At 42.7% G+C, this 23,374-nt stretch overlaps 1 protein-coding gene across 1 annotated transcript in view; it reads left to right on the top strand.

The window, feature by feature from the left end:
- The first annotated feature begins 13,526 nt into the window (after positions 1–13,526).
- The window catches only part of rad54l (RAD54 like), a 42,804-nt gene continuing 32,956 nt past the window's right edge, over positions 13,527–23,374 (top strand). Inside the window, exons 1-4 of the mRNA XM_060829901.1 lie at positions 13,527–14,712; positions 15,584–15,652; positions 18,663–18,782; positions 20,209–20,269. Coding sequence (XP_060685884.1) covers positions 14,710–14,712; positions 15,584–15,652; positions 18,663–18,782; positions 20,209–20,269 — 253 coding nt within the window. The 5' untranslated portion in view covers positions 13,527–14,709. The remainder of the gene's footprint in view (positions 14,713–15,583; positions 15,653–18,662; positions 18,783–20,208; positions 20,270–23,374) is intronic.

Genomic DNA, 23,374 nt, shown 5'->3' with positions numbered 1-23,374 from the left:
GAAAGGCAAATCAGAGCAGGACTTATGCACTTAATGGGAAAGTCCTGGGGAGTGTTGCTGAACAAAGAGACCTTGGAGTGCAGGTTCATAGTTCCTTGAAAGTAGAATTAAAGATAGGTAGGAGAGTGTAGAAGGCGCTTGGTATGCTTTCCTTTATTGGACAGACCATTGAGTACAGGAGTTGGGAGGTCATGTTGCTGCTGTACATGACATTGTTTCGGCCACTTTTGGAACATTGTGTGCAATTCTGGTCTTCCTTCTATTGGAAAAATGTTGTAAAACTTGTAAGGTTTCAGAAAAGATTTACAAGGACATTGCCAAGGTTGGAGGATTTGAGCTATAGGGAGAGGCTGGATTGGCTGGGACTGTTTTCCTTGGAGCTTCGGAGGCTGAGGGGTGACCTTATAGAGGTTTATAAAATCATGGGGTGCATGGGTAGGATAAATAGACAATGCCTTATTTCCCTGGGGCGGAGGAGTCCAGAACTAGAGGGCATAGGTTTAGGGTGAGAGGGGAAAGATATAAAAGGGATCACAGGGGCAACTTTTTCACACAGAGGATGGTGAGTGTATGGAATGATATGCCAGGGCAAGTGGTGGGGGGTTGGTCCAATCAGAACTTTTAAAAGACATCTGGATTGGTATATGAATAGAAAGGGTTTAGAGGGATATGGGAATGCTGGCAAATGGGACTAGATTAGGTTAGGATGTTTGGTTGGCTTGGATGAGTTGGACCGAAGTTTCCCTGCTGTACGTCTCTATTACTCTATATTGTTTCATGGGGCATGACTGACTTTTATTGGCCATCCTCAGTCACCTTCAAGAAAAGAATGGTAAGTTGCCGCTATGAACCACTGCAGTCCTTGGTGCCTAAGAACACCCATAGCATTTTTAGGAAAGGAGCTGCAGGACTTTGACCCCTTGACAATGAGATGCAGCGATGTAAGTCTTGAATGAAAACTTGCTAGTAGCGGTGTTCCCATATATCGGCTGCTCTTCGCCTTTCAGGTGGTGGAGATCACATGTTTGGAAGCTGCTATCAAAGGAACTTTGGTGAATTGCTGCAGTGTATATTAGACAGTACACACTGCTGCCACTGTGCGTTGGGAATGAAAGAATATTAAAGGCGGAGACAGTCAAGCAAGCTGCTTTGACCTTGTTGCTGTCAAGCTTCATGAGTGTCATTGGAGTTACAATCATCCAGGCATAGGGACAGAAGTAATCACATGCCTGATCTCTACCTGCAGATGGTGGACTAGCTTTGGGGAAACGGGAGGAGAGTTACCTACGGTTGATTTGTTGCAATTTCTGGGCAATATTGATAGTTGGAAATTCTGCCAGGTAGTGTTGGTGATCAACGGGAGATGGTTAGATTGCCCCTTGTTGGAGGTGGTCATTGCCTGGTCATTAAGTGGTACAAATATTACTTGCCATTTATCTGCTCAAGCCTTAAGATTCAAAAACAGAAATTGCTGGAAAAGCTCAGCAGTTCTTGCAGTATCTGTGAAGAGAAATCAGAGTTAACATTTTGGGTCCGCTGACCCTTCCTCAGAACTGATGATAACTAGGAATTTGTTTTTTATGCAGAAGATGAGGTGGGAGAAGGGGATAAGGAGTAAATGAAAGGTGGGGAAAGAGCCTAAAGAGAGGAAAGAATATTTGGACAGACAAAGGAGTGGGTACGGCTAGGAGGGTGATGTTAATGGAGGCTGTTCGTGGCTGACAATATGTTTTGTGTACTTTCAGAATGTGTGATCACAGGGCCTGGTGTGTGTGTGTGTGTGTGTGTGTGTGTGAGGTATTGAGATTTCAAGCCCTAAAGTTATTGAACCTGATATTGAGTGAAGGCTGTATGGTCCCCAAGCAGAAAATGAGGTGCTGTTCTTCCAGCTTACACTGAGCCTCGCTGGAACACTGCAGCAAACCTGAGACAGAGAAATTGCCCAGGGAACAGGGTGGTATGTTGAAGTGGCAGGCAACTGGAGTTCTGGATCATATCTGAAGGCAAAATGTGGGTGTCATGCAAAGCAGTCACCCGGTCTATGCTTCATTTCCCCAATGTAGAGGAGATCACATTGTGAGCAGCGAATGCAGTAAACTAGATTGTTGTAAGTGCAGGTAAAGAGCTGCTTCACTTGGAAGGTTTATTTGGGCCCTTGGATACTGAGGATGAAGAAGGTAAATGGGCAAGTGTTACGCTTGGGAGTGAAGGAAAAGTGGACCAGGGTGTCCCAGAGGGAACAGTCCCTGTGGCGGAAGGACAGGGAGGGGAGGGGAGGGGAATGTGTACCTGGTGGTGGCATCTCATTGGAGATGGAAGAAATGGCAGCCAATGATCTTTTGGATGTGGATGCTGGTGGGATGGTAGGTAAGAGCAAGGAGAACTCTATCGCTGATGTGGGAGGGAACAGATAGGGAGAGGGTTGAAGTACGTGAGTTGGATAGCATCCAGTTGATGACCTTGTCAACAATGACACTGTGAAATCCTTGGTTAAGTAAGAAGATGGACATTTCTGAGGCTCCCTTGTTGAAGCATCATTAGAACAGAAGATCTGGGAGAATGGAGTAAAGTCTCTACAAGAAGTAGGGTAAGAGAATTTGTAGTCCAGGAAACTGTAGGAATCATGGGTTTATGGTGGAGGCCAGTCTATCCCTCGAAATAGAAACAGAGATGTCAAGGGAGGGAAGTGAGGAGTCTGAGCAAGCCTCAAGGTTGTCCTTTGCTGCATTTGGACATAGATTGCTTCAGTATCTAAGATGTGGGAAATGGTGCTGAACCTTGTACAATCATTAGAGAATATTCCCACTTCTGGTCTTATGATGGAGCAAAGGTCTTTGATGAAGCAACTGAAGAATGTTGCACCTAGGACACTGCTCTGTGGAACTCTTTCAGTGATATCCCAGGGCTGAGATGATTAATCTCCCAACAACCACAACTACTTCCTTTGTACCAGGGTTTTTTTATACCCAAATCAGTGTGGAGAGATTCACCCTTGATTCCAATTTGCACCATTTTGCTAAGACTACCTGATGCCACACGCAATCAAATGATGCTTTGATCTCAAGGCACCCTCTCCCACCTTACAAATACCATTGTGGTATTTTGCTATGTGAAATTGGCTGCCATGTTTCCTTATATCAAAGTAGTGACCATACTTTAAAAGTACTTCATCAGCTAGATAATGTTTTAGGCTATCTGGAGGACATGAAAGATGTTATTTAGATGGGGATTCTTAATAAATTTTCATGTTATTTTTCCCTAAGTGCTCATCTGTGGAATAATTTCAAACTTAAACTACAAGCTCTGGGTTTCCATTCACTTGTAAGATTTGCTATTTAGAAGTATACATGTAACATTCAAATCTGTGGCAGGTGTTTGATTACGTAATATATTTGAATTTAATCATATCCTTACAGCGCATGTTATTAGTTTCAGGACATTACTTTAGATGTTCATTTTCTTTATCCCATCTAAATGACACTCACTTGCCATTATCTACTGTTCACTTCCTTGATCTGTGTACTTGCAAATTCAGCCCCAGACTCTATTTTTTATATCGCATTGACTTGTCCGGTCTGCTTACGCAGTCGGTCGTGGTACATAGGAAAGTTACATAGCATCAGTAGGCTACATTTTTTACGTATTTTCCACAGGAAGCTTGTGTCTCTATCCTCCACAGATAATTAAGGTTTGGTTTATTGTACATACATTTAAGGATATTTTCATAGCTCTTGTCCTCCATCTAGTGTCAGGAAAAAAAATGGCATCTGACAAGATAGGGTATGCCGATGACAACTTGAGATTTGAAACTCAAAAGCATTCCCTTCTCAGAAAAATGCCAAAATTTGTGGCGTCATCCAATTCAACGACAAATGGCTGTTGTTATATTGTCATCTAAGAAACCAGCCATGTGTTTAGTTTGCTAATCGTGGTTCTCAGGGTTTACTTTGGGAGCAGACTTCTGCTCTGACCATTACCGAACAGTTCAGAATTCTCACAAAATCTTTTCGGTTTAGTCTTGGAATGAGGGATTATTTGTACCAGCTTCTACGATGTTAGTGGCTAGTATGCTATTTTACTGTGTGTACACAATGCCAGTCCAGTCCCAATCTGCTCCTTACATTAGAAAGTTAGCAACTACATTTGCTGAGATTCCTATTCCATGAAGGCCACTGGTCTTGTAAAAGTTTTGTTCAGAATTAATTATTCAGAAGTTACATTGTATCTTCCCAGCTGTGACAAAGAGAAAGGGACTGGTTTTCAACATAAAATGGGGCATAAACATAGGAATGGACCAGTTAGCCACATAAATGCAGTGGCTGCAAGAACAGGCCAGAGGCTAGGAATAATACGGTGATTAACTCTCGCTGTGGTATGGCGTGGGCTGGTATAGTCCAGAGCAGAGAAGGAAAAGTTGAACTTTCTTTAAGTTATCTTTCTTTATTTTATATTTTGTTTTAAATTAATGGTGACATTATTAAAATTATTAGAAGCATTATTAAAACACTTTGCACTGTATTTTCTTCTGATTAAACGTGACAATTAATGATTCAAATAAAACTCAGCTCCTGACTCGCCAAAGCCTGTCCATCATCAACGAGGCACAAGTCAGGAGTGTGATGGAATACTCCCCACTTGCCTGGATGGATGCAGATCCAACAACACTCAAGAAGCTTGACACCAACCAGGATAAAGCAGCCGCTGAGTTGGCATCACACTCACAAACATCCATTCTCAGTAGTAGCTATGCGTACAATCTACAAGATGCACTGCAGAAGTTCACCAAAGATCTTTAGACCGCACCTCCCAAACCCACATCCATTTCCGTGTAGTAGAACAGGGCAGCAGATATATGAGAACCCCACCACCTGCAATTTTCCCTCCAAGGCACTCACCATCCTGACTTGGAAATGTATCATTATTCTTTCACTGTCACTGGGCTGAAATCGTGGAATTCCCTCGATAAAGGTGTCAAGGGTCAACCTTCAGCATGTGAACTGCAAGAAGGCAGCTCACCATCATCTTCTCGAGTACAACAAGGGATGGGCATTCAAAGCTTACCAGCCAGTGATGTCTCACATATGAATAAAAAAAAGTTGGCCAAATAGTCTATGATTGGTTTGTATATTTCCCATTAAATAGGTGAAACATAAAATCAATGATTCCAATTTTGAATACCCCTAATCACATCCAGCATCAAATGGATACCAACCTGATTTACTTTTCCATTAATTAGTCACTGACAAAACTCATAGTCAACATTCATCATTGAAACATTTGTAAATTTAAAACAGAGTGCACTGGAGAAACACACATCTGGCAGGGTCTGTAGACAGCAAAACAGTGTTAACATTTCAAGTCCAATACAACTCTTCTTTTGCAAAATCCCACATTGCCATTGGGAATGGAAGAAGTTATAGTAATAGATTATAAAAGACCATAGTTCATCTAATTCACTTTCAATCACCTTGGAAGTTGTATGGTGTAATGACATACAAACACCACTTTCTTACATAAGCAGCCTTAAGCCTAATGAATCTGGGTTGATTTTAAATAATTTATTTCCTTCTCTGGATTTTCTTTATTATCAATATAACTTGTCTTATAGATTCATGTTGACAAGAGACAGAAGCACGCAGGTCAATCTATTCCCCCTGTATCCCTAATGGTTATGGAAATTTAAATGTTCTTCCCTCGCTCGCAGTCATTCTTAAACTTTACACATCATGACTCCTCTGAACAGTATTTCATATCTATCTGTCCCACAAATGTTCAACACAATCTATCCCATTGCATTTGCTTAAGGTTCAATGAAGGAGGAGCACCAGGCATACCAAAAAATGAGGTGTCAACCTGATAAAACTACAATAAAGACCTGCTGTGTACCAAACAGTGGAAACAGCGTGCTGACAGACAGGGCAAAATGATTCCACATCCGACAGGTCAGTTCTAAGCACTTCTGTTCTTCTTCATCCTGTTGTAGATGGTGCATTGACAGTTCAACATGTAAATATACCCTACCACAAGATAGCGGAGTCCAGTAGGTCGGTGCAAAAGATGAGACTAAAACATTTGCAACCATCTTCATCCAGAAGTGCTATCTAGATGATCTACCTTGGACTACTTCTGAAGTCACCAGTATCTTAAGGTAGCAGCCTTCAACCAATTTAATTCACTCCAATGTGATGCTAAGAAATGGCTTAAAGCACTGGATACTGCCAAGGCTTTGGCCTTGACAACATTCCAGGAATAGGATTGAAGACCTTTGCCCCAGAATTAGCTGTGTCCCTTGCCAAGCTGTTCATGTACAGTGATAACAATAAAATGTACTTAGAAATTTTGAAAATGGCCCAGATATTTCCTGCTTACAAAAACAGGGCAAATCCAACACAGTTATCAGAGGAGGTAATTAGTAGGAAAGATAGACATGAAATAGTGTTCAGAGGAGTCCTGAAGGGGGTGGGGCTGACAGGCAAGTTTCAAAATAACTGCTGGAAGATGGAAGAGCATTTGAATTTCCGTTAGATTATTCCTGACAATCAGCAAAGTGGCAGAAGGCATCCTTTATATTGTTATTATTCAGCAACAACCTGCTTTTTGACACTCAGATTGAGTTCCACCAGGCCACTCAACTTCTGACTCTTTGCCTTATTCTACACATGGACTAATGGGTTAAACTCTCAGGCGAGGTAAGACTGACTATGCTTGACAATAAGACAGCATTTAATGGGTACGTCATCAAACCCTAGCAAAACTTGAGTAACTTGATTCCATTCCCCATCAGGATGGTCTTTTGGCTTTCCACCTTTTTCTTGAAAAGAGGTCTGAACAGACCCCAGCTATCACCAACTGGGTACCACCACCACCCTCCACTGTCAGCATTCCACAGGGACCATTCTTTCCGTGAAACCTCTGGCCCATTCCTCCATCACTCCCCGATGGCACTTTTGCATGTACCTCTTCCTTCACCATCCAAGGATTCAAATGCATCTTCCTGGTGAAACATTTTGCTTATACTCCTTTCAATTGAGTCTACATTTGTTGCTCACAATGCGATTCCCCATTACATTGTAAGACCAAACACAGACAGGACGACCATTTTGCACACATATCCACATTCTCCACAGGAATGTTCGTGGTTCCAGTTGTTTGCTATTTCAGTAAACCTCCTTGTTCCCATGCTAACATTTCCATCATGTGTCTACTACAGTGTTTCAACTAAACTCAACAGAAGCTGGAAGAATGACACATCCTTTTCTGCTCAGGCACCTTATACCTGCTAAGACTCAATATTGAGTTCCACAACTTCAGAGTATGACGTAGTTCTCTATTTCCTTAAATTTCTTCATTCCTTCCCCGTCTGCGTCATGTTTGTGTTTGTTTCAGTTTTCCAGCATTTGCAGTATTTTGTTTTTGTTTGAGAACTCTCCAGCGGTTGGAATCATATCTGACAAGAACAAATGTGAATGTGAATGTGAACGTTGAAGGTCAATCATCATTCCCCAAGACATTGTTGCCAAAATTCCTCAGGGTGGTGTTCCAGGTGCAATCATCTTCAGCTACTTCTTCAATGACTTTCCTTAAAAAGGTCAGCATAGAGTCATAGAGCTGTCATGGAAACTTCAGTCCAACTCATCCATGCTGACCAGATATCCTAAAGTTATCTAGTCCCATTTGCCAGCACTTGGCCCATATCCCTCTCCCTTCCTATTCATATACCCATCCAGATGCCTGTTAAATGTTGTAATTGTACCAGCCTCCACCATCTGCTCAAGCAACTCATTTCATTCATGCACAGTCCTCTGCATGATAAAAGCTTCCCCTTTGGTCCCTTTTAAATCTTACTCCTCTCAACCTAAACCTTTGCCCTCTAGTTTCGGACTCTGCTGCCTCTGGGATAATCACCTGATGTAATCACCCTATCCATGCTCCTCATGATTTTATCAACCTCTATAAGGTCATCCCTCAGCTTCGGATGCTCCAGGGAAAATAGCCCAGCCTATTGAACTGAAACCCTCCAACCCTGGCAACATCCTTGTACATCTTTTCTGAACCCTTTCAAGTTTCACAACATCCTTCTTATAGCAGGGAGACCAGAATTGAATGCAGTGTTCCAAAGGTGGCCTAACCAGTTTCCTGAACAGGCACAAGAAAAGCTCAGCAGAGATTCAAGGTGATGGCTCAGCACCATATTCTCAAGAGAAATTAATCATGGGCAAGGGCATTTTGCTTGAATTCTCTTGAACTATCTGCTCTCCAATCCTGAACATTCAGGGTTCAAAACCTGAAGGAGGGAATTCCTGATCTTCCCCCTTCTCCCTTTAAAGCACCTTTAAAACCTGATGAAGCTTTGGATTGCATAAGTTAGCTATGCCCAGAAATCTTGGTATTTAAAATGTTATAATCCTGACAGTCACTTAAAGGATCTACTTCAAATCTTGAAACAGTATTTTAATAAACATTTTAGTGTTGTATATTACTCGTGTACATTGTAACCCAACAGCCACAATTTCAGCTTGTCTATTTGTAAGGCACAGTGCATCCCCAGTTTATGTCCATCATATGAATATATTTTAACAAGGTACAATTAACACACTTCATTATTTTTTGAACATCAGAGTTTACCTCTGCAGCTGTGCCCCGTATGAGATTTTGGAATTGATTTTGAGTAATCACCAGAAATTTCCTGATGAAGGGCTCTGGCCCGAAACGTCGAATTTCCTGTTCCTTGGATGCTGCCTGGCCTGCTGTGCTTTAACCAACAACACATTTTCAGCTCTAATCACCAGAAATGACCAATTACTGTTCAATTGCCTTGTTTAGTAAGTGCTTCCTAATTGTCATGAACCTGTCATAGTCATAAAGCATGGAAACAGACTCTTCAGTTTAACCAATCCATGCCAGCCATAATGCCAATCTAAAGTAGTCCCACTTGTCTAGGCTTGACCCATAACCCTCAAGGTTTCTTATTCATGTACTTACTAAATGTCTTTTAAATGTAACAACCACTTCTTCTGGAAATTCATTTCATGCATGAACAATTTTTTTTAAAAATTTGACCCACATGTCTTTTTAAAATCTTTCTCCTCTCACCTTAAAAATGTACCTCCTAGTCTTGGAAACACCCCACCCTAGGAAAAAGACACCTGGTGTTCACCATATATATAATATATATATTTTATATACCTCATGATTTTGTAAACCTTTATAAGGTCAATCCTCAACATCTTAAGCTCCAGCCTCTCCTTACAACTCAAACTCTCCATTCCCAGCACCATCTGATAAATCTTTTCTCAACCCTCTCCACCTTAATAACATACATCTTATATCTTGCATGGCTTTTCGTTCCCCCTGCTGTACGCTGCTCTCCTCCTCCTCCACTATGCCTGACAGTCTGTTATCTCTCTTTTGCTTAGCTCTAAGTCAATAGTTAATGTGCACTTGCTCCCCCAGATTTATCCAGTGCATCATCAGTTTAACCATTGTAATGCATTACTAAAGGAATAATGCATTGTGCTACCCTCCCTGGTAGCTGCCTATTAAACTTGTTCCATTGATTCAACTGATTAATTTATTCATGGAAGAGAGAGTTCTGAGTACTCTCAACCACTTTTTAAAATTGGTTCACAGTTGTTCATTGTTTCATATTTGGAGATTTTCTCTTGTGTGAACTGCATTTTCCTATAGAGCACTTGGTGTAGTTATTTTTACTTAAGTATAAATAAGTTATTTGTGATTTTTGAGAAGATTTATAGCTCAGGTTGAGGTTCATGTTGTACGTTTGCTTGCTGAACTGGTGGATTTGGTTTTCGGACGTTTTTGTCACCATGCTAGGTAACATCATGTATCAGCCTTCAGAGAAAAACAGCGGTGCTTCACCAGAGGCTCACTGATGTTGCCTAGCATGATGACGAAGCGTCTGAGAACAGATCTACCAGCCTCTGAGCAAACTTACAACCTGAACATAAAGAAATTATTTATAATTGGAAGTGCAGTGGACAGCAAAGAAGGTTGCCTCAGATTACAATGGGATCTTGATCAGATGGTCCAATGTGCTGAGAAGAGGCAGATGGAGTTTAATTTAGATAAATGCGAGGGGCTGCATTTTGGGAAAGCAAATCTTAGCAGGACTTATACACTTAATGGTAAGGTCCTAAGGAGTGTTGCTGAACAAAGAGACCTTGGAGTGCAGGTTGATAGCTCCTTGAAAGTGGAGTTGCAGCTAGATAGAATAGTGAAGAAGGCGTTTGGTATGCCTTTATTGGTCAGAGTACTGAGTACAGACATTGGGAAGTCTAGTTGCGGCTGTACAGGACATTGGTTCGACCATTGTTGGAATATTGCATTCAATTCTGGTCTCCTTCTTATCGGAAGAATGTTTGAAACTTGAAAGGATTCAGAAAAGATTTACAAGGATGTTGCCAGGGTTGGAGGATTTGATCTACAGGGAGAGGTTGAATAGGCTAGGGCTGTTTCCTGTGGAGCGTCAGAGGCTGAGAAATGACCATATACAGTAGAGGTTTATAAAATCATGAGGGACATGATAGGATAAATAGACAAAGTATTTTTCCCTGGGGTGGGTGAGTCCAGAGCTAGAGGGCATGGGTTTAGGGTGAGAGGGGAAAGAAATGAAAGAGACCTAAGGGACAACTTTTTCGCACAGAGGGCGGTGCATGTATGGAATGAGCTGCCGGAGGAAGTGATGAAGGCTGGTACAATTGCAACATTTAAAGGCATTTGGATGGGTATATGAATAGGAAGGGTTTGGAGGGATATGGGTCAGTTACTGGCAGGTGGAACTAGATTAGGTTGGGATATCTGCTCAACATGAACAAAGGGTCTGTTTTCGTGCTGTGAATCTCTATGACTCTGACTAGACTTCGTTTGGTCACCATTGCACTGACCCCATGAAAGAGATAGAGTTCTTTCTGGGAAAGTGTTACACTGGGTGGGGAGGAGGGCTCTCTGTGAAATGGTTAGGGGGGATGAGGGCAGGGTTCTCTCTGAAACGGTTACTTTTGGGGAGTGAGGCTCCCTGTGAAACATCAAAAATCGCACAACACCAGGTTATAATCCAACAGGTTTAATTGGAAGCACACTAGCTTTTGGAGCGCCGCTCCTTCATCAGGTGATTGTGGAGGGCACAAATCTAAGGCACAGAATTTATAGCAAAAATTTACAGTGTGATGTAACTGAAATTATACATTGAAAAATACCTTGATTGCCTGTTGAGTCTTTCATCTGTTCGAATACCATGATAGTGTCACTTCTTTCATGAGTAAATCACAAAACTTTTTTTTAACGTCACATTCTCAGCTTAGCTGTAACAATGGGCATTAGCTAGACAATATGTTGAAGGTGATAGTCCCCCTGTGTTCTCTGTCAATGTCATGATGTTTAGATTGATTCTAATGTAAAAAGTAAAATAACAGAGTTTTACATGAATGAATGCAGTTTTTGAGCAAAGTACAATGTAACTCCACAAGTACAAATTCACCCCTCAAAATATATGGTTGCATGTGGGTCTTTGTTTGTCTGTATGTGTGTCTGTCTGGGTTGGGGGTTGTGAGTGTGAGAGGGAGTGTATATTGTGTGTAGTGAGTGTAAAGTGTCTTAGGTCTGTGAGGGGTGGATGTGAGAGTGTGGGAGCGTGTGTGGGCTGGGGGATTGTGAGTGTCTGCGAGAGGGAGTGTATATGTGTGTGCATGAGTGTAGAGTGGTCTAAGTCTCTGAGAGAATGCCTGTGTGAGTGTGGGAGTGTGTGTGTCTGTAAGGTGTGTGTGTGTCTGTGTGCATGTCTGTGTATATGTGTGTCCATGTGCATATAGGAGTGCGTGTGTGTGTCTGTGTGCATGTCTGTGTATATGCGTCCATGTGTATATAGGAGTGTGTGTGTGTAGGAGTGTCTGTGTGTGTATGGTGCAATGATGGTCACCTGTAATGTGACATGAACCCAAGGTCCCGGTTGAGGCCCTCCCTATGTGCTCCAAACTTAGTTATCAGCCTCTGCTCGGCCACTTTTCGCTGCTGCCTGTCGCAAAGTCCACCTTAGAGGATGGTCACCTGAAGGACTGAGGTCGAATGTCCTGGACCACTGAAGTGTTCCCCAACTGGAAGGGAACCCTCCTGCCTGTTGATTGTTGTGCGGTGCCCATTCATCCGTTGTCGTCTTTGCTCAGTTTCCCCAATGTATCATGTCTCCGGGCATCCTTGGTTGCAACTTATAAGATAGACAAAGTTGGCTGAGTCACATGACAAGTCATATGTATGGACTTATCCTGAGAGCTGGGCAGCTACTCACTGTGAGGCCTTTCCCTGGGGGCGGGGCTCAGTGAGGCCTTTCCCTGGGGGCGGGGTTCACTGAGGGGCGTTGCCCTGGGGGCGGGGCTCAGTGAGGCCTTTCCCTGGAGGCGGGGCTCACTGTGAGGCCTTTCCCTGGGGGCGGGGCTCACTGTGAAACGTTTCCCTGGGGACGGGGCTCACTGTGAAACGTTTCCCTGGGGGCGGGGCTCACTGTGAGGCCTTTCCCTGGGGGCGGGGCTCACAGTGAGGCCTTTCCCTGGGGGCGGGGCTCAGTGAGGCCTTTCCCTGGGGGCGGGGCTCACTGTGAAACGTTTCCCTGGGGGCGGGGCTCACTGTGAGGCCTTTCCCTGGGGGCGGGGCTCAGTGAGGCCTTTCCCTGGGGGCGGGGCTCACTGTGAGACCTTTCCCTGGGGGCAGGGCTCACTGTGAGGCCTTTCCCTGGGGGCGGGGCTCAGTGAGGCCTTTCCCTGGAGGAGGGGCTCACTGTGAAACGTTTCCCTGGGGGCGGGGCTCACTGTGAGACCGTTCCCTGGGGGCGGGGCTCACTGTGAGGCGTTTCCCTGGGGAGGGGCTCACTGTGAGGCCTTTCCCTGGGGAGGGGCTCACTGTGAGACCTTTCCCTGGGGGCGGGCTCAGTGAGGCCTTTCCCTGGAGGCGGGGCTCACTGTGAAACATTTCCCTGGGGGCGGGGCTCACTGTGAGGCGTTTCCCTGGAGGCGGGTCCCACAGTGAAACATTTCCCTGGGGGCGGGGCTCACTGTGAAACGTTTCCCTGGAGGCGGGGCTCACTGTGAAACGTTTCCCTGGGGGCGGGGCTCACTGTGAAACGTTTCCCTGGGGGCGGGGCTCACTGTGAAACCTTTCCCTGGGGGCGGGGCTCACTGTGAGACCTTTCCCTGGGGGCGGGGCTCACTGTGAGACCTTTCCCTGGGGGCGGGGCTCACTGTGAGACCTTTCCCTGGGGAGGGGCTCACTGTGAAACGTTTCCCTGGGGGCGGTGCTCACTGTGAGACCTTTCCCTGGGGGCGGGGCTCACTGTGAAACGTTTTCCTGGGGGCGGGGCTCACTGTGAAACGTTTCCCTGGGGGCGGGGCTCACTGTGAAACGTTTCCCGGGGGCCGGGGCTCACGGGGGAAGTGTCTCTGAAACTACACCGGGGCGCTGGTCTATCAATGTAACGTTTCCCTAGGGGTGGGCCTCCCTGTTTGCGCTCACCGGGGGAGGGGCTCTCAGTGAAACCTTTTCCTGGGGGTGCACGTATCTCCGGAGGCGGGACTCCCTGTTTACGTGCCCCGGAAGCGGTGCTCTGTGGGAAACGTTTCCCGCGGACTCCTGGCGGCGGGAACCTCTGCGGGACCCGTAGTTCGCAATGCGCAGGCGCATTGCCTGGCGGTACATTTGAGTGAGAAGGAACGGGTGGAGAGGGATTCGAGAGAGATAGGGGAGTATTGTGATTATCTGCCGGTTTTATGGGAACTGGGGCAATACCGTAAGGGGTGGGGGTAATGAGACATTAGATATACCGTGAAAAAGAGAGGACCAGAGGAATAGGAGCGAGTGAGAGATAACCCAAGGACAGGGTCACACGGGGGGGTGAGAGTGGGAAAGTGAGCTTCTCCCTATGTATCTACACAAGGGGACAACTATAATCTCGGGATTGTAACTGAAAATCAAATGAGAGAGGAGCTCATGTATAATCTAGGTATTGGGACAGATATTTCTAAACAGTTTGAGTTTGACACACCGCGAATTCAAAGCTGCTTTGTTCTGCTTAATTATGTTGAAGAATGAGGCAAATCAAGAATTTTACAGTGACCTGATCAATTAATGGATTGTGAGCTAATTATGTTATATTTGATAGTGGGTATACTATAATTGAGATTAATTATATTTATTGATAAAGAATATTTGATATCAAAATACAAAATTGAGGTTGTGAAAAGAAATAGCACTTATATTATTTAAAAAATAACAATTATTGATGAGGGGGGTGAAACAGACAAGCTCGATTTTAGGTTGAAGCATTGAAATAGTATTTCTAAGGGCACTGGAGTTTAGCAATAATTGTTGTTAGTCGATGATCATCCAAAAAGACTTAAGATATTAAGAGCAAAATCTGTTCGAAGGAAAATTTTATGTAGTGGAAGCTGGAAAAGCTACATAACATTAGACCTGACATTTTGACTCCCTGAAGTACTGAATCAACTTGACAATGGAATAGATGCAATGGAAGTTAAAGAAGTCTCACTGGTCCGTGATTATGACCTAGAAATTGGATGATACAAAGACTCCTGTGTTCACCTATGTCTTCAAGTGAACAACAACATCAAATTTTGAGAGAGAGAGACAAAACTAAAAACCGATTGAATAAGTTGTGGAATTGCATTGAAATCTCAGTTTCAGAAAATGGTAAGTGAGACAATGATCAGGTTGGCAGAGTATCTAAAATGTCCCTTTCAACTGCCCTGTTTTAATCTAATCTCCCAGTGTGGTGGTTGTGAAAAGTGTCAGTAGCACAATTTTTTGCTGCTGCATTCACCTTTGAATCAGAGATGAGGCACATAATATAGGCTGAACTTGCAGTCCAATGTTGAAGTGGTGGCTTATTGTGAAATGTTCATCTTTTAATGAATTATTAATTTAAGGGCCCATTAGACTTTTGCAGATAATATGAGTATTAAATACCTCATGTCACTATTGAAGAAGAACAAGGGTGTTTTTCCAGTGTCCTGGGCAACATTATTCCCTTAGACGCCCTGACAAAAATTGATTAGCTACAGTTGAAGTAGTGCAGTTGGAAGCTACATTAATCTGTATTGTTATCACTGTGGCTCAAATTAATGAATTACATGTGTTATATTTAGGAATATTTCTTCTAAGTGGGAGATGGTAGTATTTCTTATTATTTCAATATGTTATTTTATATAAATAAGAAGATTGGTTGTTTATCATTTTTCAAGAGCTTCCAAACACTGACATCAGCTGAAATGTATTTTTAAACTCTGCATGCTGAAATGATTTGAGGTTTATTGCAATTGGTCTTTTCTAATATTTGATATTTCTCTTTCAATCAAATTTATTGTTTAAAAAATCAAAATCTGGTCATAATTGCGTTATTGTTTGTGGGAAATATCTGTAATTAAATGGGTCACTACTTTTTCTAGAATAGAATAGTGACAAAACTTCAGAAGTATCTTATTCGTTTAAAGAGCTTTGGAATGTTATAAAAGTGTAGCCTACCTTTCTAACGTTTTGTAAATTTGTTGCTTTCATTCCATAGAGAAGAAGTCTAGCCCCGAGTCAGCTTGCCAAACGAAAGCCGGGACAACTATCTGATGATGAGGATGTGGTACGGTAATCTAATGCAAATTCAAAATGAATGAATAATTATCATATTTAGGTACTTGTGTCAACTGCACTTAGAGACATTTTTCCTGGGTGAATGCTACTGCTTCTGATTAATAATATTAATTTTAAAAATGGAATATGTACCCTTTTTAATATATCAGTCAATATAAAATACTAGTTAAGGATTGGCAAATATAGGGATGAGGCTCACTTTTCACAAAGTCAAATTTGTTGATTCTCAACTAAAATTGAAATGTTATTACAATCTTTAGAGCAGATGGGACTTGAACCTAGGCCTCCTGACCCAGAGGTAGAGATGCCACCACTGTACAATAAGAACCCTAAGACTTACTGTACTTAGTATTCCCAGGTGGTCTCCCATTCAAAGCCCTGAGTCTGCTGAGCTTCCAAGATCAGACAAGATTGAATGTTTCAAAGTAATATGGTGGTAGGCTGTGTGCAGTTGTGTGATGTTGCCCCTTTAAGAGAGTAGGTCAAGTGACTGGATGCAAGAGCTCGGGAGAAGCAGTCTAGCACCTACTGTGGAGCTGAGAGGACCCACAATAATGTGTTCTCTGTTCTAGTTTACCCTCCTACATTATATTCTATTTCTGGTTCTAGGGAACCATAACACAACTGGCGAAGAGGATTGGATTCAATCAACAAACTGTGCAAATGCAATTTCTTTTGTTGGAGGGATGACTTTGCCAGTACTTCTAAAATGGAATGGACTTGTGGCATTCATGTTGAGGAGGCTGGGTCTGAAGACGATGCTAGGAAAGCACGATGTGCACTGAGGAGTGGGTTGAGAATAGCAGTCATGAGGGGATTTGGACCGAAGCAGACAGCTAAAGAGGGGTGCACTCACCCAGGATCTTATTATGGGGAGCAGTTGCAGGAGACTCAGGCTGTGGGTGATGTCAGGGAAGAGGTGGTCTGCTAACACAGTCAGTGAGGGAGTGGTTGGTATAGAGAGTTTTCACCAAGGGGTCTCAGGCTGCAAACCGGTGGTTGATACAAAATATTCAGCCTGGAGTCCGGTTACTAGTGGTGTGCCACAAGGATCTGTTTTGGGACTACTGCTGTTTGTCATTTTTATAAATGACTTAGATGCAGGCATAGGTGGATTGCTTAGTAAGTTTGCAGATGACACTAAAGTTGGTGGAATAGTGGACAGTGGAAGGATGTTGCAGGTTGCAGGTGGACTTGGATAAACTGCAGAAATGAGCTGAGAGGTGGTAAATAGAGTTCAATGCAGATAAATGTGAGGCGATTCACTTTGAGATGAATAACAGGAAGGCAGAATACTGGGTTAATGGAAAGATTCTTGGTAGTGTGGATGTGCAGAGGAATCTTGGAGCCCACACACATAGGTCCCTGAAAGTTGCCACCAGGTTGATAGTGCTGTTAAGAAGGCTTATGGTGTATTAGGTTTTATTGGTAGAGGGATTGAGTTCCGGAGCCATAATATCACGTTGCAACTATACAAAACGCTAGTGCAACTGCACTTGGAATATTGTGTATTGTTCTGATCACCCCATTACAGGAAGCATTGGAAAGGTACAGAGAAGACTTACTAGGACGTTGCATGGTCTGGAGGGAGGTCTTATGAGGAAAAGCTGAGAGACTTGGATCTGTTCTCATTGGAGAGAAGAAGGCTAAGAGGGGATTTGATAGAGGCATACAAGATGATCAGAGGATTAGGTAGGGTAGACAGTGAAAGTCTTTTTCCTAGGATGATGACGTCAGCTTGTATGAGGGGGCATAGCTACAAATTGACAGGTGAAAGATTTAAGACAGACATCAGAGGCAGATTCTTTATTTAGAGAGTGGTAAGGGCATGGAATGCCCTGCCTGCCAATGCCGTTAACTCAGCCACATTTGGAGCATTTAAACAATCCTTGAACAAGCACATGGATAATGATGGGATGATGTAGGGAGATGGACTTTGATTAGTTCAAAGGCCGGCACATTATCAAGGGCCGAAGGACCTGTTCTGAGCTGTCTTGTTCTATATTCTGTGTGTGGTTAAATAGATAAGGGGAGTATGGAAGTAAAGTGAGAGGCATGTCATGCATGTAGTTGTGTGATGTTGCCCCTTTTAAAAGAGCAGTCAGGGCCTGGGTGAGCTAGGAAAGGCAGTCGAGCACCAATTGTGAAGCTGAGAAGACACTTCAAGTGTTTCCTGGTATAGTTTATCCTCTGTCTACCTCTTGTTCTATTTACAATTTTAGTGAACCACGATCATAACAAGATGAGTTTCAGGAGGCCAATGGTTTTCCTCAATCCAAGCTTGTGCCACTAAAAATGTCACATTAAAACTTTCAAAAAGATTGCACTTAAATTTCTTCCCCACTGCTGAAGACAAACATAAATTCCTTAAATGTCATAAATAGTCGTGCAAAATTAAATGAGGCAGTTCAGGTAGAGTGTAGATCGGCAAAATTTGAAAGTTTTAAGTTTACTAACTTCAGATTAATTCTTGTCTTGTTTTCCCATTTGAGGTTAGAGAGTCACAAATCCACAGTTATTTCTGCAGCTCATGTCAGGACGTGATGCAATTCCCAATGCAAATTAGATTATATTAGATTCCCTACTGTTTGGAAACAGGCCCTTCTGCCCAACAAGTCCACACTGACCCTCCGAAGAAAAAACCCCCCAGACCCGTTTCCCTCTGACTAATGCACTTAACGCAATGGGCAATTTAGCATGGCCAAATCACCTGACCTGCACATCTTTGGACTGTGGGAGGAAACCGGAGCGCCCGGAGGAAACCCACGCAGACACTGGGAGAATGCGCAAACTTCACCCAGACAGTTGCCTGAGGCAGGAATTGAACCCGGGACCCTGGTGCTGTGAGGCAGCAGTGGTACCCATTCAGCCACTGTGCCGCCTATTTTGGTAATTCCCTAATGATCTGAGACAGGAATGGATGGGTGATGGATGAGAAAAGCCAGCATATTTATTTTATGTAAAAGTTTTTAAAAATGGTATTTACTTTTTTTAAACAGAGTCCAAAGCGCCGCAAGCTGGTATGTGAGCGAGACAATGGTGAAAATTTTGTGTCACCATTTCGGAAACCGCTAGCACAGCTGACTAATCGACCTGTGTGCCTTGACAGCAGCCAGCATGTGAGTGACCAGTGCTACAAGTCATTGATTATGGGGAAGCAACTTGACAGTTTGCAGTTGTCAACTTTGCTGCAATTGGAGTAGAATCTATTTAACGGCACAACTATGACACTCTATCACTAACCCAAAATATTCTCAGCTCCTAATGGCTCACTGCCCTTTCCAACAGGATAAGGCTGAGCACACACTTTCATGGTGAGAAATGAATTGTAAATTCTTCTCTTTTAACCAAGCTGGGTGAATCTTACAATCATTTATAGATTACTTACAGTGTGGAAACAGGCCCTTCGGCTCAACAAGTCCACACCGACCTGCCGAAGCGCTACCCACCCATTCCCCTGCATTTACCCCTTTAACTAACACTATGGGCAATTTAGCATGGCCAGTTCACCTGACCTGCACATCTTTGGACTGTAGGAGGAAACCGGAGCACCCAGAGGAAACCCATGCAGACACGGGGAGAACGTGCAAACTCCACACAGTCGGGAATTGAACCCGGGTCTCTGGCGCTGTGAGGCAGCAGTGCTAACTACTGTGCCACCGTGCCGCCCTCATTTATATGTTACAAAGTGTCTCTTCAATCAAAGTACAAGCTCCCGCTCATATTTGATGTGGTTTCCAACAAGATCAGCATTTCATCGAATTAGGACATAGGACTAGCTGTCTCTATCTTTCTTATCTCTCACATTCTCTTTCTCTTTTTTGCTGTCTCTACCTGCAACTCTCACTTTCCAAAACCTCTCAACTAGACAAAATTAGCTATCCCTTAGACTTCCAGCTCCATTCTATCTTGATATTATATACACTTTAAAGTATAAACTTTTACAAGAGGTGATATATTGACATTTCCACCACACCCCTGTAAGCTTGGAGACCAACAATCTATCCAGTGAGAGCATAACTGCCATCATCATTGTTTACAGGATCTTGCACCTTCTTCTCACTGAGATAATGTGGGCTTCCTTTTAACAGCCATACCATCCAAACGTCTTGTCAGGTAAAATTCATAACAGGTGAAATGATCCCTTTCATTCATCCATTTCACCTGGAAATATACCGGTCTCGCCAATTCATATTTGGGACACAAGAGAAGTCAATTAAGTAAAAATGAAAGTGCAAGTCAGCCTGATTGCCTGGGCTTTAATGCTTGAATTGTCAAAGGTGGGGAAGAGGGTATATTTTGGGCAATATTGTTCTAGTATTTGTTGTGCCAACTGATCATGGAGTGAGGATTCCAATTGTTCGTACTGTTCTGAACTAAGTGGCAAAAAGATGGGTTGCCTAAAAAATGTACAAGTAGCAGAAAATAAGGGCAGGATTGAGTCTGGTTACAATGCATTTCAATTTCATTATATTTTGAATTTATTTATCATAAATGTATTAGTAAGATTGATACAACATTGACATTTTTTTTGTGTTCCTACAGGAGGCTTTCATTCGTAGCATCCTGTCCAAACCTTTCAGAGTGCCTATTCCAAACTACACAGGTATAAGCTGTTGCTTGGATAGAAAGTGTGCTTTGTGTCTATGAATAACTATTGATAGTTTCAGCTAAGTGTAAGTGTGACTAGATATGATAACTAGACAATGTATTCGAGAGCTGATGTGCATAACTGCTTCAAAAGTAGGATCTCTTAGTTGATCTATTAACTTAATAAATTGTAACTGAATCACTTATGAACATAAGAAATAGGAGCAGAAAGGCCTTAACCATTCAATAAGATCTTGGCTGATCTGAGATCTCTTTCCACATCTGCTCCTCAATTTTGTGCTGTCTGTTGAGAGGTCTATAGTAAATACCATCAAGGTGATCATCCTCTTCTTATTTCTGAGTTCGACCCATATAGCTTCACTCGACAATCCTTTAGCCATTTCTAAATATCTAGCACTTCCTCCTCTGTAATATGGACATTTTGCAAGATGTCACCATCTAATTCCCTACAATGTATATCTTCCATATCTTTTTCCACAGTAAATACAGATGCAAAATACTCATTTAGCAGCTCCCCATTTTATGCTGCTCCACACAAAGGCCGCCTTGCTGATCTTTGAGGGGCCCTATTCTCTCCCTAGTTACCCTGTTGTCCTTAATGTATTTGTAAAAATTCTTTGGATTCTCCTTAATTCTATTTGCCAAAGCTATCTCATGTCCCCTTTTTGTCCTTCTGATTTCCATCTTAAGTATACTCCTTTCTTTATACTCTTCTAAGGATTCACTTGATCCATCCTGTCTATACCTTATATATGCTTCCTTTTTCTTTAGTCACCCAGCATTCCCTATACCTACCAGCCTTTCCTTTCACCCTAACAGGAATATACTATCTCATTTCTGAAGGCTTCCCATTTTCCAGCCGTTCCTTTACCTGCAAACATATACCCCCAATCAGCTTTCAAAAGTTCTTGCTTAATACTGTCAAAATTGGCCTTTCTCCAGTTTAGAACTTTTAGATCTGGTCTATCTTTTTCCATCATTATTTTAAGTTTTGCACCTTCTCTAATAGGTACATCCATACTAAATTAGAAAATTGTCTTGTACACATTTAACAAATTTCTCTCTATCTAAACCCTTAATACTATGGCAGTCCCAGTCTATGTTTGGAAATTTAAAATCCCCTACCATAATCACCCTATTATTCATACAGATAGCTGAGATCTCCTTAAAAGTTTGTTTCTCAAATTCCCTCCGATTTTTAGGGTATCTATAATACAATCCCATTAAAGTTATCATCCCTTTCTTATTTCTCTGTTCCACCCAAATAATTTCCCTGGATGTATTTCTGGGAATATCCTCCCTCAGCACAGCTGTAATGCTATCCCTTATCAAACATGCCACACACCCTCCTCTCTCGCCTCCTTTTCTAGACTTCCTGTAGCATTTGTATCCTGGAACAAATTTCTGATTTAGTATGTGGATGTATCGACTAGAGAAGGTGCAAACCTTGACCTACTCTTGGGAAATATCTGGTCGGCATCGATGGGTTGGACCGAAGGGTCTGTTTCCATGCTGTACATTTCTATGACTCTATGACAATCCCTCAGACATATAACTGCTGTATTTAGAGAGAATATTTTCGTTAATCCCTCCTCACTTGCCTCTTTTTCTATTCTTTCTACAGCATTTTAAACCCCAGAACATTGTACTATCCCTCCTTCAGCCATGTTTCTGAAATAGCTCTGATATTCCAGTCCCATGTTCCAATACATGCCCCGAATTCATCTGCCTTACCTATAAGACTCCTTGCATTAAAATAAATACTGTTTTATTCTTCAGAGTTACCTTGTTCTCTGATTTGCCGATGCCTGCTTTTTCTAATTCACTTGCTCTTCTTTAATTAAGAATCATCCTCATCTGTCTTCTGTTCTCACCACTCCTTAAGGTCCCCTCACCCCGTACTCTCTACTAATTTAAAGGCTCCCAAATAGAACTAGCAAATCTCCCCATCAGGATATTGGTCTCCGTCCAGTTCAGGTGAAACCAGTTATTTTTGAACAAGTCTTTTCAGCCCCAGAAGAGATTCCAATGATTCAAAAATCTACCAACTGCACCATATCCTCAGTTATTGATTTTTAACTGGCCTATCTTCTTATTCCTACTCTCATTAGCATGTGGCACCAGGAGTAAGCCAGGGATTACTACCATTGAGATTCTGCTTTTTAATCTCATACTTAATTTCCTAGATTCACTCTGCAAAGCCTCAACCCTTTCCCTGCATATGTCATTCTTGCCAAAATGTACAATAATTTCCGGCTTATCACACTCCCCTTTGACAACATGTTGCAACTTCTTTGAGACATCCTTTACCCGGGCACCAGGGAGGCAATATACCTCCTGAATTCTCACTCACGTCCACAGAATCTCCTGTCTGTGCCCTAACAAGAGAGTCCCTGAAAGTAATTACTCTTTTGAACCTTGAAGAACCTTGCTTAACATCAGATTCATTCTTGGTTCCCAAGACCTGGCTGCAAATTCTATTTTCTTCTGAGATATTATTCTCTCAAACAGTATCCAAAGTGTTGTATCTTTTTGAGAGAGGAATAGCCACAGGAGATTCCTGAACTACTTTCCTGCCTCTCCTGATAGACACCTAAATATCTGACTGACCGTGCAATGTAACCACCTCTCTATATCTACTAACCATCACAGTCTGCCTCCTGTATGCTCCTCAGTGACTCTAACTGCCTCGTCAGCCAATTCAAATGGTCTGATATGAGACACCGATCCTGCAGACATAGTCTCCTGGGACAGTCAGCTGTTTCCTAATCTCCCACATCCGACAGGAGGAGCAAACCAGACCAGGGGCTACCATCGCTGCCCACTAAATACTTGCTCATAAAGACCCACACTTTTCTCTAATCCAGTGTTTGGTAATGAAAAAATAGGTTTGTAACGTCTGAAAGAAAAATATTTGCCAGGACACTGCTATTAACCTTCCTGCTCTTGTTTGATATAATGTCAAAGGATGTTTTATGTCCATCTGAGAAAGCTGACAGATTCTCAGTTGAAACTTTCATTTGAAAGATAGCACTTCTATCGGTTGCAGCATTATCGCAGTATGGCCATGTAATGTCAGATTAGATTTATGTGCTCAAGT

This window comes from Hemiscyllium ocellatum, chromosome 9, assembly GCF_020745735.1.
Source record: "Hemiscyllium ocellatum isolate sHemOce1 chromosome 9, sHemOce1.pat.X.cur, whole genome shotgun sequence".
NCBI lineage: Eukaryota > Metazoa > Chordata > Chondrichthyes > Orectolobiformes > Hemiscylliidae > Hemiscyllium > Hemiscyllium ocellatum.
The sequence above is the reverse complement of the archived record's forward strand: the minus strand, read 5'-3'. Positions and strand labels throughout refer to the sequence as shown.